At 37.3% G+C, this 16,344-nt stretch overlaps 1 protein-coding gene across 1 annotated transcript; it reads left to right on the top strand.

Moving 5' to 3' along the window:
- Nucleotides 1-568: 568 nt before the first annotated feature.
- Nucleotides 569-16,057, top strand: TMEM108 (transmembrane protein 108). The gene is made up of 4 exons (XM_015823418.2): nt 569-688; nt 6,035-7,147; nt 14,086-14,240; nt 15,912-16,057. Exons 1-4 carry the CDS (start codon nt 676-678, stop codon nt 16,032-16,034), a joined length of 1,404 nt encoding a protein of 467 aa, XP_015678904.2. The 5' UTR covers nt 569-675; the 3' UTR covers nt 16,035-16,057.
- The last annotated feature ends 287 nt before the right edge of the window (nt 16,058-16,344 follow it).

Below are 16,344 nucleotides of genomic sequence, written 5' to 3'. Positions count from 1 at the left end.
GCCACTTAAGATCTGGTTGGCTGAGGTAGAGATCAGTGGTCTTAAGTGGGCCAACGATTATTACATCATTTAAATAAATTAACAGCCCATTGAAATTGTTGAGGCCCACAAAGGATTACCCCAGAGATCATTGCCAGCACTGCTTTTCTCTTCCTGCATTCTGTTTTTGTTTTGTTTTTAACCCGGATCGTTCCAAAAGGCTGGAGAGCGGGTCTCGGAAAGATGCAGCCAATTTTGCCTGCCTGCCGCCTCAACCAGATAACATTTGGAGGGGAAGGCTGCTCCGCTAGCAAACCAGCGCAGTTCGAGATGCTCGTGGGATCGGAGAGCGGCGCCGCATTGTAGAAGACCAATGTCGTATTGGGCGGGGATCATTGCGCGGGGGGGGCGCGGTGAGGGCGAATCGCTCGAAGTGGAATACAAAGCAGCTTTTGCTGGGGGCGGGGAGAAACAGGACTTGGTAACTAAAAAGCCGTGCGCGGCCCTCGCCTTAACAAACCTCTGCAAAAGAACCGGCGCGAAGCTGTTTCCGCAAGACACGCCTACGTAGTCGGTTCCTGTCCCCTCGACTCCCCCAAAAGATGCCAGCATTTGCGAGCGATCGTCTTGCTATGAAGCCGTTTGGAAGTCCGCATGAGGCCGGCAGGTGAGAATGTCTGCTGACGTCGAGTCCAAATGATATTTTCAGGTGAGTCCTCATTCCCCAGGTCAGCTAAACCGGAGTCTTCGGTCTGCTCTCCCTGCCTGCCTGCCTGCCGCCGTCGCTGCCGCACCCCCATTTCTATTCCCGTCGCCCTCCTCCTTGCAAGAGGTTATTAAATGGTCCAGGTGATCGTTTCCAGAAAACGCGGCTGTCTGGATGCGTTTTTCAGTAGCAGCTGCGCTTTACCATAAAGGAATCTCGCTTTTTCCCCGCCCGACTTGCACAGAAATGGAAACCGCCTGGATGGCTGCTGGTATCAATATTCTGCTGATACTATTTTTTTTGTTCCGAATGCTCTATAAGCCGAGAGTAAACCGCGCTTCTTATTTTTTGGACCGAATTGGCTTCTGTGGAAACAAACCTTCGTGACAAAACAGATTGGTTGGGTGGTTCTCGTTAAACTGTAAATGGCTGAGAAACGAGTCAAGCAGTTAGCGTTGACTGTCTGAATGGCCGACTCTCACCTTAATTCTCCATATATTTTAGACACATAATTTTTAGGGCTTCTACTGAACACACCGTACCTGCTGTAGTGTAGTCTTCCTCAGCTATGTTTTGGATACACTCCCATCAGCCCCAACCAGATGATCAGTGGACAGGGATGCTAGGAATTGTGCTTTGTGCTTTGAAGCCACAAGATTGGGATCAGATACTTTTATGTATTCATCTCTTCTTTTAGTGCACCTACCCCTAAAAAGTAGGTATTAACCCCCTGCTATCTTCAAAAAATAGAGTGTCCTTCCCAGGAGATCAGTCTTTGAATAATGTTCCTAAACTGAAACAACCCAAACCCCTCAAATATAATTGTGGAGGTAATCTAAGCTTTGACAGAAATACTATAATTTGAACAATATTTTATGGATCATTTGCTCCCAAATCCATTTGTATTTTGGCAAAATGGTTTCTAAAGAATGAAACAAAATGATGTAACCAAAGAAAGAGGGGACAGGACAGTTCCTGACAGAAACTTTGAAGACTCAGGCATACTAATTTTTCATTAATTGGTCACTTATTCAGCGGCTGGTTTCTGATTAGAAAAAAAATTATTTGCCAAATCAGTCTGGCATGAGGGGGGGGGGAGACTAGTATATTTGGTAACTTCTCTAATCCAGCATCTCCAAAATATTAAGCAGATAAAAGAAAAAGAAAACCCCACACCATTAAATTTGAAATATCTGAAATCTGCTGTACAATGATATTTTATAGTTTATTCATTTCCGATAAATTGTCCCCTGCATGAAGTTTAGGCAGCAAAATCTGTATTGTACCTTTCCCACTTCAGAAACAAATACATGAATTGATTGCTAGTCCTAGACTCCAAAACAAATGATGTTTAAATTTTAAAAGATGATGTAACACTGACAGATTTCATAACAAAAAGTTTTACATGTCTACTTAAAAGAAAGTCGATTCCTGCAAATTAAGCAGTACATCAGAATATTCATTGAGATATGTCAATGTTTTGTTTGCTTTCTATAGAAGTTGCAAGATGGTATAATTTTCATGGTCATTTCTCCTCTGGGGAGATTAATGCATAATCTTCCTTTCCAGTAGCATATGTTTTTCTAATTTGAAGAATGCTAATTACTTTTGCTTTCTTAACTCAAGGAACCAAATAAAGATTGAGCAGGTTTGAGCACAAAAATCTGCTTCTGCCTTTGCTTTTCGAGCTATATTAGCTGATAAAATAGGCTGTATTTATCTTGCATCATGGCCAAAGTTGATGGTGATAGAAGGACTGAGTACTTGAGGAAAGTCATTTTGGTGTGAAAGAAATTGCTCTTTGCTTTGGCGGAAAAAGACTACATAGGAAGTAACTTTTTCAACTGAAATTCATATGATGATTAAAACTTAATACAAAGACTTAGTAGGAAGCATTCCTTTTATTTCCTGAGATTTAAAGAGACTCCTTCAATATCCATCCAAATGAAAAATAGCCTTGCTCAGCAAAGAAGACAGTTCAGTGACACCATTTGTAATCTTTGCATTAGGCATAGCTCTAACTACTCACTTCCAAGACACTTATCCCAAAGCTCTTACCAAAAATAAGCTTTACACGTCTTAGCCATGAAAGTCAGCCGAGTGACTTTGGGCCAGGATTGTTGTGGGGAAATATGGAAGAGGAAAGTGTGGTAGACATTTGCCACTTTTAAGTTATTTGAAAAAAAATAATAAAGGTGGGTTACAAATAAATAAAATATTGCTGCTGCTCTGATTAAAAGGTTGTTCTGTGTGCCAGCCAATATGAATGTGTAATGCTGACACAAAGTATTAGTCTGAAAACTCTCAGCATGTCTAGTCTATCACAGAGGTAGCCTAAATTAGATTTTTTTTAAAAAAAAATCCATCAGTGTATTATTGCCAGGAGAACAATATAAATATACATATGTAGTCACCAGGAGTCCAGCTCAAAGGAGATATTAGATTTTTGGCTTTTCTGTTATACATAGAATTTCAGTCTAAATTCACCATCCCTCTGAATAATGTAGAAAAGATATGTTTCCTATAGAAAAGCTTAATGTTTGTGTGGCCATTAACTTCTAGAACATGAAGGAGTTAATGTATTAAACCAGGGCATCCTAAAAGGGCATTATACTGTGATGCCAATGGTTCTGCAGAAGCTCTGTAGAACATTCCTCCTACTCCTCTGACTTGGAGCTTTGGGTAATGTGAACAAGTATATCAGGAAGCCACCAAATTTGGGGAAACATCTAGTTTAAAAAAAAAATGATGACAAACTAATAGCCCATTAAAGCTCAGAATTAAATTATTTACCTACAATTTTGAAGGTATAGTATTTTTTCCCTTTCATAATCTCAGCAAAAATCATGATTGGAGGTACAATATAAATGGTTGTGCATTTGACCTTAGAAAACTTTCAGCCAGAAAAAGTTCTGCCAATTTGCTTTGCACTCATACTCAAACAGTCACTGAATTTTCTTTCTTAGCCATGTGGTCCCTCACCTTTTGTTTCCCCTGTCATGCATGACACATTTCATTTGCTTGAGCCATCTGGATGGGCTTTAACTTAAGCTAATCCTTAGCCTATGTTTACCTCTGGGTTCTTTTCCCCCATCTGTTGTATGCTGTAAAACAATACAAACCAAGAAAAGTTATCAGCTCACTTGGGCATGCTTAGGAGATACTTTGTCCAACAGACAGCGGATTGGAGTTCAGAGGTGTTTCTAGCGAATAACAAACATGGACTTCAAACAGACACTATAATAATGCTGATATTCTATTACTTCCATTGATAGAAGTGTCCATTTTGGAACAAATTGCACGAGGAGACTTGAATGAAACACCCTCAAGTTAAGGTGCAAGAAAGCCAGGGGCTTGTTCTCTTTCATTCAGAGTGCACTTATGGGATAATGGATTCATGTTACAAATTACAGTCCAATGTTAAGAGCTGGATAAAGGACTCAGTTACCCAGAGAAGATGATAAGTTCCCTTTGCTGGAAATGCAGAGGCTATCATGGATGTTTTAATTTGAATTCTTACATAGAGTAAATTATTTTAATCATCTATTTATTTAACTTAATGACTTTATTTATTTATTAAATAAATCAGGAAACAGAAATGAGTTTCTTAGAATCAGAGAATTGGAAGGAGCCATTAAAGTCATTTTTAATGGCTCTTTCCAGTTCTTTGATTTTAATAAGCTTATTTCTGTTTCTTGCAACTTGAATAGAGATTTTTTTTTTTTTTTATTATAGCATATATGTCAATAAGTCCAATACTACACTGTTTTTCATATTATCAACGATAGCTTTTTTGGATAAGGAATAAATAATAATAATATTATAGTTCATCTCATAGTCAGCCAGAACTTCAGATTAGATTTGGTGTTTTTTATCCAGCTAGTGCAGTGGTTCTCAACCTTTTTAATGCCACGGCCCCAACCGGTTGTAAGTCGAGGACTAAACCGGTCGTAAGTCGAGGACTAAACCGGTCGTAAGTCGAGGACTACCCAACCGGTCGTAAGTCAAGGACTTTCCCTGCCCGGGAGCGCCACGCATGCGTGGTTCCGCCCCCTGCGACGGCCGAGGCGTAGCTGGCAAGCGGCAGAGACGGAGCAGGCCGACCACCAGCTGGCCCAGCCCAAGGGAGGTAAGGCACCCGTCGGAAAAGGGGGAAAAAAATGGCGGACAAAAAAAATGGCGGACAGCCTTGCTTGGCGACCCCCATGAAATGGTCGATCGACCCCAAATGGGGTCCCGACCCACAGGTTGAGAACCACTGAGCTAGTGAGTCTTTCCCAAGGACCTGGAATAGGCCGATGTTGATTTTTGATGGTATTAAACGTATTGTCACAGAATGTAAGCTGTTACAAGAATCATTATTATTAAATTTATATGCAGCCCATCTCACTATCACTGATTTTTATCATGGTTTTGTATTTCCTTTTCTGCCTCTGTCATATGTAACTCAGAATAATGCTGCATACATAAATATAATTTGGACCTTTAAAAAAAAAAAGATTCAACCTTTATTACAGTCAAAGACCAGTGATTTTAAGATTCTGAAAGCTTCCCAGAATCAAGGTTCTGGCCCCCGCCCCTCTCTCTTTTAGGGACTGACTTTCAGTACTTTCAACCCAAAGAGCCTCTTGGACCAATGGACATTTCACACTCTTTCAATACATGCATTATTTTTTAAAATATTTTTTTAAATACTCTGCTTGTTGTTGTTTTTTAGAGAGAGAGCGAGAGAGCCAGTTTGATGTAGTGGTTAAGGCATTAGGCTACAAATGGGGGGTGGGTGGGTATTGTGAGTTTTAGTCCTTTATTCTGGAGGAAACCTTGAAATAATTTTCAGGTCTTAGGGAACTCTACTAAAAATGGCAAAAAATAGGAAAACGTCACAATGCAATTTGCTTTTAACCCACACATTACATAACAACAACAAAGTAGCCGTCTAGCTGCTGAGTTATGGCACATAAAAATTCCCACCATAGCAAGCACTGGCACTGTGCACTGTGCACATTTTTTTTAAAAAAAAAAATCCAATTACAATCTCTCATGGAATTGCTAGCAACCTCTTACAAAAGCTAGGATTCCACAGAACTCCAGTTGAGAAAGATGATCTCGACAAAAGCATGACTTCCAGGCCTATTATAGTATGATGCAACCATGGTATTTTATTTCTCTTTATAATATAATATTTCTTTTAAAATTCAGAATCATTTATGTAATAAAATTGGTATATGTATTTTATGTAGATATATAATTTTGTATATGTATCATGCACTTCAGGCTTGTAATTTGATGACATTCAGATTTTCCATATCATTAATTTTTGTCTCTCGTTTTTGTTTATGTTTTTTCTAGGTGTTCTATTGATCTTGGTGCTAACAGAAGAATTAGTGTTTGCTGTTCAGGTACTGACTCCCAAACTTGTGTCATCTCAGAGCCTCCTGATGGACAATATTAGTATTTTAGCTATGGAGACAACTCCAGGAGTTGGAGGCCATCACACAACCAAATCTTTACCCACAACAACTCTTGCAAATGCTGATTCCAGTAGTTTAGCAGAGACTTCTGTTCCTTCTGTTGGCCAGAAGAAATTAAGCAGCAGCCATTTTGTTGGCAACACAGAATCTTATCATTTATACAACCAGAGTGCTTTGTTGTCCAGGAAATCACTTAATAAACAAAAAATCTTTCTGGGTGCCCAAGGCAATTTCACAGCATTTACACAACCTTATCTAAAGACAGAATTGTATTCTTCTGCTACCACAGAAAATTGGCCCCCAGAATATCCATTTCAGACCCAGCCTCCAGTTCACACCAGTCATCAAAATACTTTACAGGAAACCACAACAGACTCAAGTGATTCTATTCATACCTTGGAAGGCCTTAATGAAACAGAGAAGGGGAGGTCATCAGAACTGATTACACAGGAGATTAGTCTCATTACCCCAACAATGGGTCCATCAACTGTTACTGAAATGGTGACTGTGCCTTTTAAACCCACACTTTATGACATACAGGATATACTGGGAGAAAACAACTCATGGATAAATTCAAGTCAGAGTACAAATCAGGTACCCATTTTTTCTGGTCCTGGGACAACAACAACAGAAGTAGACTTTGGACACCCTGGTCAAAATGATGTTGATGCCAGTCTTTCCTCCTTATATACAACAGGAGGCTCTACTGAGGAACCAGCTACCACACTGCATCCCTCTGGACATAATGCTATCTTGCCAAGCAGTACATTGTCTATGGAATCCTCAACGTGGCTGCCAAGTTCCACTTCAACAGCAACAGAGAATTTCCTAAACAGACTGGTACCTGCTGGTACCAGAAAGCCTGATGTCCCAGGAAATGTTTCTCATGTCACAGAAAGAGACAAGTCCCAATACAGAGCAACTATTTGTCTCAGCAAAATGGATATAGCATGGATCATCTTAGCCATCAGTGTACCTGTATCCTCATGCTGTAAGTTGGATGTTTCTCTATAAATTTATGCCCTGTGGGATATAACAGGTATTAAATATTGATAATGAAGAAAAAAAATTGAACAACCTAATTATGAAGTTTCATTGATCTTTATAATATGACTTCCATATAGTTAATAATCATCCAAAGTTATTTTAACATCCTTGTATTTGTACACCTACACACTGTTGGGGACACGGCAGAATTAGCCTGTGTTTTGATCTTTCATATTTTTTGTGTTTGTATTAGGGTGCACGAAACCCAGGAGCATCCAATTTTTTTTCAGGAAATAATTTTGATCAATTGAGAAAGCACAGCAGCTTAGTAATCCATTATTCTTTCATAATTTTGCCTTGAAAAGTTCCCACATATCTGGAAATGAGACCTCACCTGCATAATGCCTCTGATGCCGCTTTCCCAATGTTTGCATTATAAAGTTCTTGAGAAAAGAGCTTTAGTTGGGAAACCTTAATAATTGTGACACACAATTGGTCTAATTCATTTTTGATATTATTACTTAATTGAAGCTAATTATAGCCAGTAGCTATTCCATCAGAGAAGATTAAGAAGTTGGCAGTGAAGTTACTTGCATCATTGATATTTCAATTTTAAGTTAGTATATTCTGCAACTCTCTTAAAAAGTCTGCTGAGATTTCAGTATTTTTGATGACACCTCTTTCATCAGAACAGCAACCAGACTTTGCGTGAGAGAGACAGAGAATGTAGTTCTGATATCTGTTCTGTTTATACACCATCTTTTACAAATTGTATTGATTCATGCCATTCTCTCTCCCCCAGCAAACTCACAGTTCTGTTTATTAAGTAGCAAAATATGCTACACTGTCACTATGCATTTGCTGCAGTGTTCTGGAGTACTGTGACAGTATACAGTTTATGAAGTGTGGGGATAAGCAAAGGAACAACTTGGCATTTGAAACACCTTCTCGAAGCCCCATAATTGGAAGAGGACATGTCAGTGGTAGAGCACCTAATTTATCAATTTTTTTTATATGCAGAAGTTCTCAAGCCTCATATAGAAGATCTACAACATTTCTAGGTAGAACTGGAAGACATTATCTGAATCTCTGGGAACTTCTTAGCCACTTAGGTTCAGTATAGTTAATACTGAGCTAGATGAATCAATTTACTTTATTATACTGCAGTTTCTTTAATGGTGGTAAGTTGTATTAAAAAGTTCCTCAGGTACCAAGACTATCCCCTTCAGTGTAAGTGATATATAAAATATATCCGTATTATTACCACTTTAGGTTTTTTAAAATCACATCTTGGTTGTGTGCAAATAAAATTATATGCTAGGTCAGCGGTTCTCAACCTATGGGTCGCGAGCCCATTTGGGGTCGATCAACCATTTCACGAGGGTCGCTAAGCAAGGCTGTCCGCCATTTTTTTCCCCTTTTCCGGCGGGTGCCTTACCTCCCTTGGGCTGGGCCAGCTGGTGGTCGGCCTGCTCCGTCTCTGCCGCTTGCCAGCTACGCCTCGGCCAGCGCAGGGGGAAGAACCACGCATGCGCGGCGCTCCCGGGCAGGGAAAGTCCTCGACGTACGACCGGCTGGGTAGTCCTCGACTTATGACCGGTTTAGTCCTCGACTTATGACCGGTTTAGTCCTCGACTTACGACCGGTTGGGGGGTTGCAGCATTAAAAAGGTTGAGAACCACTGTGCTAGGCTGTTTAACTTTGTGCTGTCTTCCTGGAGTTACCACTTTTTCATATCAATAGTCATTAATACTCAGTTACCATTTCATGAAAAACATGGCATGTAATGAGCAGGTTATGGATACTGTCACTGACAATTTGCTTTTAGAAGAAGTTTGAAGAATGTCTGCAGGATCATACAACAATGCATTATGAAATTTCCATACTAAAAATCTATAAATTATATGTTGGTTAAAAGTTGTTTTTTTTAATCAAAACCTCTGTATAGTGGGTGAGAATTGAAACTGGAATTATTAGAACAGTATAAAATGTATATGCCTCATTTCACTGATTAGTTCTTTCAAATCAAATAAATGACCTTTTCCAGAAAACCATCCATATGTCTCTTGCAACTAAGTTCTGAATAGGTCTGATTTGAATTTAATTTCTTGTTTGTTTATTTATAAGAAAGGGGCTCAAGGTAATTATTTAAGAAAAACTAATTAAAAAAGACAAATCAAGATAAAACATAAAGCAACAGTTACTAATCATTATTGAAATAACCCAGTAGTGAATTTATTATAATGGTGGATCATGCTCCTAAAGGATTGTCATTAAACCAGTAATAGATTTTGATCAAATTTCAGAGGTTCCTCAAATATTTTCTATCAATGTGCACATGGAATATTTACTAGAATAATATGTATGTGTTACCTGTTTATAGATGTCAACTATTATCTCTATTCAAAGAAACCTACATGCTAGCTGGATGCTGTATGAATTTAAAACCATCTTTTTTCTCAATCATAGTGCCATCTGGTGGATGCAGAATGTATAGATGCAGAACATATGCGTCGTTTCTCTTTCAGAGCACAGCTATTCCTGAAGCTTAGATGTGAAAAACATTTCATACTGCATATTTATTTAAATAAAAATCACCCTCTATATCAGCAGATTTCAGAGTGGAAGACAATCAACAAAAAAGTAATAAACAGTAACATGCAATAAGATCCACCTAGGTGAAAAATACTGCCATTTAAAATATTGCCCAAAACTATATTGATACTAGCTTGGCTTTAGAAAAAAGACATTCCGTCAGTGGAGTGCTATTTATTTTTTAAAAAAATAAATAAAAAAATCCTTCTCACATCCCCAAACACCAGAGAAGCATTCCTACACATCAAGTTCTTTCCAAGAATCTAGAGCATCATAATTTATTAGTGTAGTACTGTATGTGTGAATCCAAGCAGTGTGGCTTTTTGCAGTTGACAGATGAAAATTTTTTGGTATGGCACTCAGTGTGCCGATCCATTTTAATATAATTATTATATAATTATATCAATAATAATCATACAAACAAAAATCAGTAACAGAATAACCACAACTCAATTCAATAAAATTAGCTCAGATCCTGGTAAATACATATTAAGCTTCAAGGTTAACAATACAGTAACATTAATGAACTGCTTCACTTAAGATTCATTCATGGCATCAAGGAAGAATAATACTACAAAACAGGCATTATCCCAACATATTTTTCCCTTACTGCTTTTTTGTAATCTTTGAAGATAAAATGAATGTATTGCATATCAGTTATGACCACAAAGAAGCAATTTTTCTTATAATATCATATGAAGAACCCACTTAATGTGATAGACGAACAATTTGCTTTATTTTCCTGAAAATTTGATTTTTGGGGAGGAGTTGCTGCTAGCACCCTTTGGTTCACTGCCAATCACCTGACAATCTGTCGCATATTAAGATAACTGCTGCCACCTTCAGGATACAAAGGAGAGATAGGTAGAAATCATCCAGCAACCACTACAATGAGACTGCTAAAATCACATGATTGCTCCCCCTCAAACGTCTCACAACAGATATGTAAAATTATTTATAATGGATAAGCTAAAAAATTTATATGTCTGTTCAAACATATGTAATATGATCTTGAACTTCTCAAATGGTTTGAAGATTCAGTTTGGTGCCACTGTTAAGGTTGGGCAGGAGAATAAATCTTCATAATACTCCATTTCCTGATAGTATAGTGGAACTAGGGAAATTAGCTGTTTCCAGCAATTTGTCTTTGAAGTTTTCAAATTTTCCAGCCATGTTATGAGAGCAGGATTACCTGTAAGCCATCTTGAACTCTTGGAAAAATTATGGAATATAAATTGGAAAGGAAAATTGGTTTCCTCTTAACTGGCTTTTGCAGAAACAGCTGCAGCCTTCCATGTTTCAACAGTGTTTTTTGATGAATTTTGGTCCAGGGGCTTTTTGTGATCTACATATGCATCAATAACCAAATGTAGATGTGTGTCTTAACAAACATCAAAGAGAGCTTCAATTGTCTCAGAATTCTTTCAGAAAGTTGTTTATTATAAAAGATGTTTGTTATCTTAATTCATATTCCTCTTCTTCCTAGCCTAATCACTGCCTCATAGACTGTATGAATGCCTTGCTTTATCAAATCTGGTATTTTGTTTCAGAGGGCGCCATCTAATTTGTTTTCAGTTGCAGGAGGATAGATTTTAGTTGAATATTACAGGAAGCATCTAATTGGTAAGAGTTAATGAAATCAATGCGCTGGAGAAGAAATCCTCCCCCTTCCTATAAATATCTTCAAGTGGAGACTACAATATCATTTTGGAGATCTACGATTTCTTGCACTGAGCAGAATTTTACAATTCTATAATAACCAGTGCTTTTTTTGTAAAAAAAAAAAAAAAAAAAAGGTGCCGGAACTCACACACGTCATACAAGCCACCTTGCCTACCCTACAAGGTTTACCTTTGTAGTTGAAAAAAAAAACCTTCAGTTTTTAGTGTATCTAAAAGATTGGGATTTTGTTCAAGGTAAGTTATTACTAGTATTAATGTTACCATGCATTGTGTGGCTTTAAATTACAATAAGGCATTTTGTTAATCTTTTGGGACATTTACCACTGGCATACCCATTTAGTTTAATGAGTGGAAATGTCACCTTTCTATGTGGAATGAAATTGGCCCAATAAAACAAAATTTGGTTGCTTGTAAAAGATTGAATTATTTTTAAGTTGTCAAACAAGGTAGAAAAATTAACATTTGGAGTTTAATATGGATATTGACTTGAAACAAATTAAAGTTGAAACTTTGTCAGTGAACAGATTACTTTTAATTTACCTTTAAGTTAAACCCAATTTAATAAATAGATCTGATTAAACCTCATACTGTAGGTCTACCTTTACATCTGACCAATACATAATTAATATTATTATTATTAATAAAACCTCAAAATCACAAGACATTGATTTTATTCTTATTCTTCCCCTCTTCAGTTTGAATATAAAGTATAAAAGACTAAAAAGAGATTTTCGCCTTTGAACTACCCAAGGAACCGAAACAGCAAAGTTTCGCTGTTGGGCAAGCTTCCACACCAGCCGCCTTTCTTTCCTCTCACTTCGCCTCTTTTTAACCTCACACCCCACCTTCTGTAAGGGAAGGCAAAAGGCTCACTCAACCTCTTGTGAAAGATGGCCTCCATGTTTATATGTCTCCCACCGCCACCATCGGCTTCCACACCACATGATCCGACCCAGCCAATCAAGCTGTGGTGCTTCAGTGCTTCATGGCTCCTCCTAGAGGAATCAGACAGCGCCGGAGGGAACCCTGCTCACACCGTACTGCCAACAGGGCATTTTCAAAAACAAATGATAGGAAGGGCAACAATAGGAAAAGAATGCAACTCTGGAAAATCCATCGAAAAAAGGTGCCAGAACTCCATTCCAATACGTTCTATGACAAAGCCCTGATAATAACTATTCAATTAGCAAGTGGCGAGGGAAGTTTCCAATAAAAGTAGCAGTTATCACAATATAAATAAGAGTGGCCAACAAAATTATTGTGTCTAGGTTTGATAAAATTGCTGCCATTCTCAAGTGATAATAAAAAGTTAAATCTTCCAGTAATCCAAATCAAAACTGTTATTATACTAGCAGACTGTCTCACAGCTAATTTTAACTGAGAAGACAATATGCTGTGAAATCTTATTATATTTACATTATTAGTCATTCCAGTTTAAAATCTTTACTCTTGTGTGTTAGTTAAAGGATCATAAATCTTGGGGATTTAGGACTTGAAAATCAACATTTCTGAAGACCTGAAGACCAACAGTTCTGAAGACCAATATTTAGACTGAACTAAATATTACAGCAAATCATTTAAGTAGCCTCTCTCAAGAAAAAAAGTGTATTTCTGTGAAAAAACCAAGGAGAACTGCTGAAAAGGAGAGACAGCTTAATATTTTTCTTTGCTCATTTTTGTACTCAAAATTCACTTGGAGGAGGAAAGTTGATCTGAAAACTGGAATGAAGGGAAAAGGCTTAAATACCATTCTCTACTCATCTGTTTATTCATACTTGTAACATCAAGTGGTTGATTTTCATTTTAAAACATGAGAACCTATTTGGTGTAGTGGGTAAGGCACCAGGCTGGAAATTGGAGACTATGATTTCTTGTCCAGTCTTAGGAACAAAGCTAACTGAGTGACCTTGGGCTAGTTATTCTCTCAGTCCTAGGAACACAGCAAATCAGTTCTGAAATCTAAAAACTGAAAGACAAGTTGCCAGGAGTCAGTGCTGACTCGAAGGCACAAATAAAGTTGGATAACTGCTTCATTAATTTTTTCTCAGAAATATAAATAGTATGTAGGCAAATTGGTGCTCTACAGATAACTTGAGTTACAAGACCCACAGTCCTTCATACTGGCAGCTGATAAAAAAAATCTGGAGGGTTGCATGTTATTTACCACTACTATATACGCATTGTAGGTACAGTCTTCTAAAAGCCTATCCCATTGAGTTGAACTTATTTGTAGGTGTTTATGAATAGTTGCAACCACAATGTCATGAAATTTCTGGTGATGGATATGTCTCTTTTATAGACTTGTTCTTGAACCCCACAGACAGTCCTGAAATAAGTACAGTTGGGGAGATATAATATAAATGCTATTGTAATATAAATAATTTATTTTAAATATTCTCTTTTTACGTAAGGAAATAACTTTGAAAGGATGACTCAATGGGTCATGGATTGTCTAGTTTTATAATAAAACCATCTCTAAATCAGTTAATATAAGCTAAAATGGAAGCCTCCAAAGGCGATGCATCTCATCATCAAGTTGCTGCAGCATGTTAGGGATGAGGTTGGAAAGAGCCCAGTAATGACAGAGTAGAAGGCTCTAGACGTTTCATACCAACAATCAGTCCATTTTATTCACAACCTAATCCCAACATGTTTGTATTGACAGCTGTGCTATTAACTGTGTGCTGCATGCGACGAAAAAAGAAGACATCAAATCCAGAAAACAACCTGAGTTATTGGAACAATGCAATCACTATGGACTACTTCAACAAGCATGCAGTAGAATTGCCAAGAGAAATACAATCCTTTGAAACATCTGAGGTGAGATTAGAATCCTGTTGGCAAAGCCGTGTTGGGGAGGTTCAGATTAATGTATATCCCACTGTTTTCTTCCTGTGGTGATGGAAACCAGGAGAAATGTTTATTTTCACACAGTTCTTTAAAGACAAAAGAATCATCTGAGATCATTATCCCTTGGCTTTCTGAATGATAATTCCTGTTCATACGCTTTCCTCCTCCTCCTAGATTCAATTACTCTTTATCATCAGTAGTTTTGATTATATAATTCCAAAACCTATCATTTCTCAAATTCCTGCTTTTAAGCCCCACTCCTTTCTCTTATCCCCACTTGCTTGACCCACCTGGTTTCTGCACTGTGCCATAACTTAACCTGTTCTTTCTAGTTTCACTTTATTTCTTTTTGATTACAGTTCTTTATTTTCTATCTGCCTTTTGTTCAACTTCAGTTTCTCAGTTCATCATTTGCTCTTTTGGGTTCAGTCAGGCTCATCTTATGCTTGTTTTTATGCTGTCCATTAATGACAGGATCAATTGAGGTTTCCATATGGTTGACACTTATTATTAAGATATTACATAGCTATAGCATTTTTCTTCCATAACACTCAGGAGTGGGAAAGTTAAAAAAGAAAGAAAAAAGAAAATGGGAAAATGTGGGAGAGATACAAATGAGAGATAAGTGTACTGATGAATGAAACAGGACAGCCTGATCTGAAAGCACTTCTTATTTCTATATCACAATCTTCTGAACTGGATCTTTCATTTTTCAACTGAGCTTGGTTGTTGGTAAACATTCTGCTAAATATTTTTCCCTTAGTGGCTAGAAAATTCAAGAAGATTCCATGACATTTTAACAGAGAGCATATCTGGCAGTTAGTTTCCATCATGATAGTAATATTATGGAAAAGTTGCATCTTGCAACTCCTATCCTTCCATACCTTTATCAATGGTATAAAGAAACTACATTTTTTTCTAAAGACCTGAAAGTGGCAATACTATGCTGTAGTTAGCATTTATGGTATATAAAATGTTGGCTTTTGCCAATGCTAAAAAAGACAAAGAAAAATTTGTCATAGATTTAAACTACCATGTAGCTATGTTTCCCGAAGACTTCTTTTTTTAACATTTGCATACAGCTGGATGATCCTGTCTTGTTAGTTTCTGCTAACATGTTAAAATCAAATGTTACTACTATTTTTCAAATACGGATTTGCTTGCGAAGTTATGATGTGTAATTTTGGCAAATAATACAGTAAAGGTGAATAAAAGTAAACCTTGCATGAGGTGATTTCCATTTATTTGATTTTCTAGATGGTGGGAGATTAAAAGTCTTAGTTTGTATCTCTAGCTCCAATTGTTTATGTTTTTAAACTGAATCATGAAATTTTAGACACAACTGATGGAGCGTCATTTTAAACATGGAAAACTCCCAAGACTTTCAAAGCAATAGAGCCCTTCAGTTGTGGGTGAATTACATACATTTACCTTTATCCCAAGCAACTTGGTTGTGAGAAAGTTCTACTTGGAGGGCATTAGTTTAAAATCAGCTAATCTACATAAAAACCTTAATTATATAGCGCCTTATATAAAACAATCCATTTGCGTGGCAGGAATGAATATAACACATTCCATTTTATGAGAGTTAATATGTGATGAAATATCTTTTTTTCTCCCCCTCCCCTCAATATTTTCTAGGACCACCTTTCTGAGCCCCGTTCTCCAGCCAATGGGGATTACAGGGACACCGGCATGGTTCTTGTGAACCCTTTCTGTCAAGAAACGCTCTTTGTAGGACACGAACAAGTGTCTGAAATATGAACCTTGCTTCAGTTGCTCAAGTTTTATCTTTTTGATTTTCAAATTATAAATATGAATATATATGTATATTATAAATATAATCTTTGTGTAGCTATGAAATATAAGAAACGTTTTCAGTTCCCCTCCTCTTTTTTATAAGTGTGATTAAAAAGTTTACAGACCAAACTTCAGCTTTATAAAATAAAAGCTATTTCTAAACAAACAAACAAAAAACTCTGAATTATTGAGATTGGGGATTTTTTCCACTCTACATTTAAGTTTCTGGATTTAGGCAAGCTATCATTCTGGGCACATCTATGTTTATTCTCTA

This window comes from Protobothrops mucrosquamatus, unplaced genomic scaffold (genome assembly GCF_001527695.2).
Source record: "Protobothrops mucrosquamatus isolate PMUCROS unplaced genomic scaffold, P.Mucros_1.0 scaffold_177, whole genome shotgun sequence".
In the NCBI taxonomy this organism is placed as follows: Eukaryota; Metazoa; Chordata; class Lepidosauria; order Squamata; family Viperidae; genus Protobothrops; species Protobothrops mucrosquamatus.
The sequence above is the reverse complement of the archived record's forward strand: the minus strand, read 5'-3'. Positions and strand labels throughout refer to the sequence as shown.

What these genes read in the sequence shown, in the direction of transcription:
- TMEM108 (XM_015823418.2), top strand. An exon ending in TGTACCTGTATCCTCATGCT is followed by an intron (nt 7,148 to 14,085) that starts GTAAGTTGGATG and finishes TTGTATTGACAG; the next exon opens with CTGTGCTATTAACTGTGTGC. An exon ending in AATCCTTTGAAACATCTGAG is followed by an intron (nt 14,241 to 15,911) that starts GTGAGATTAGAA and finishes AATATTTTCTAG; the next exon opens with GACCACCTTTCTGAGCCCCG.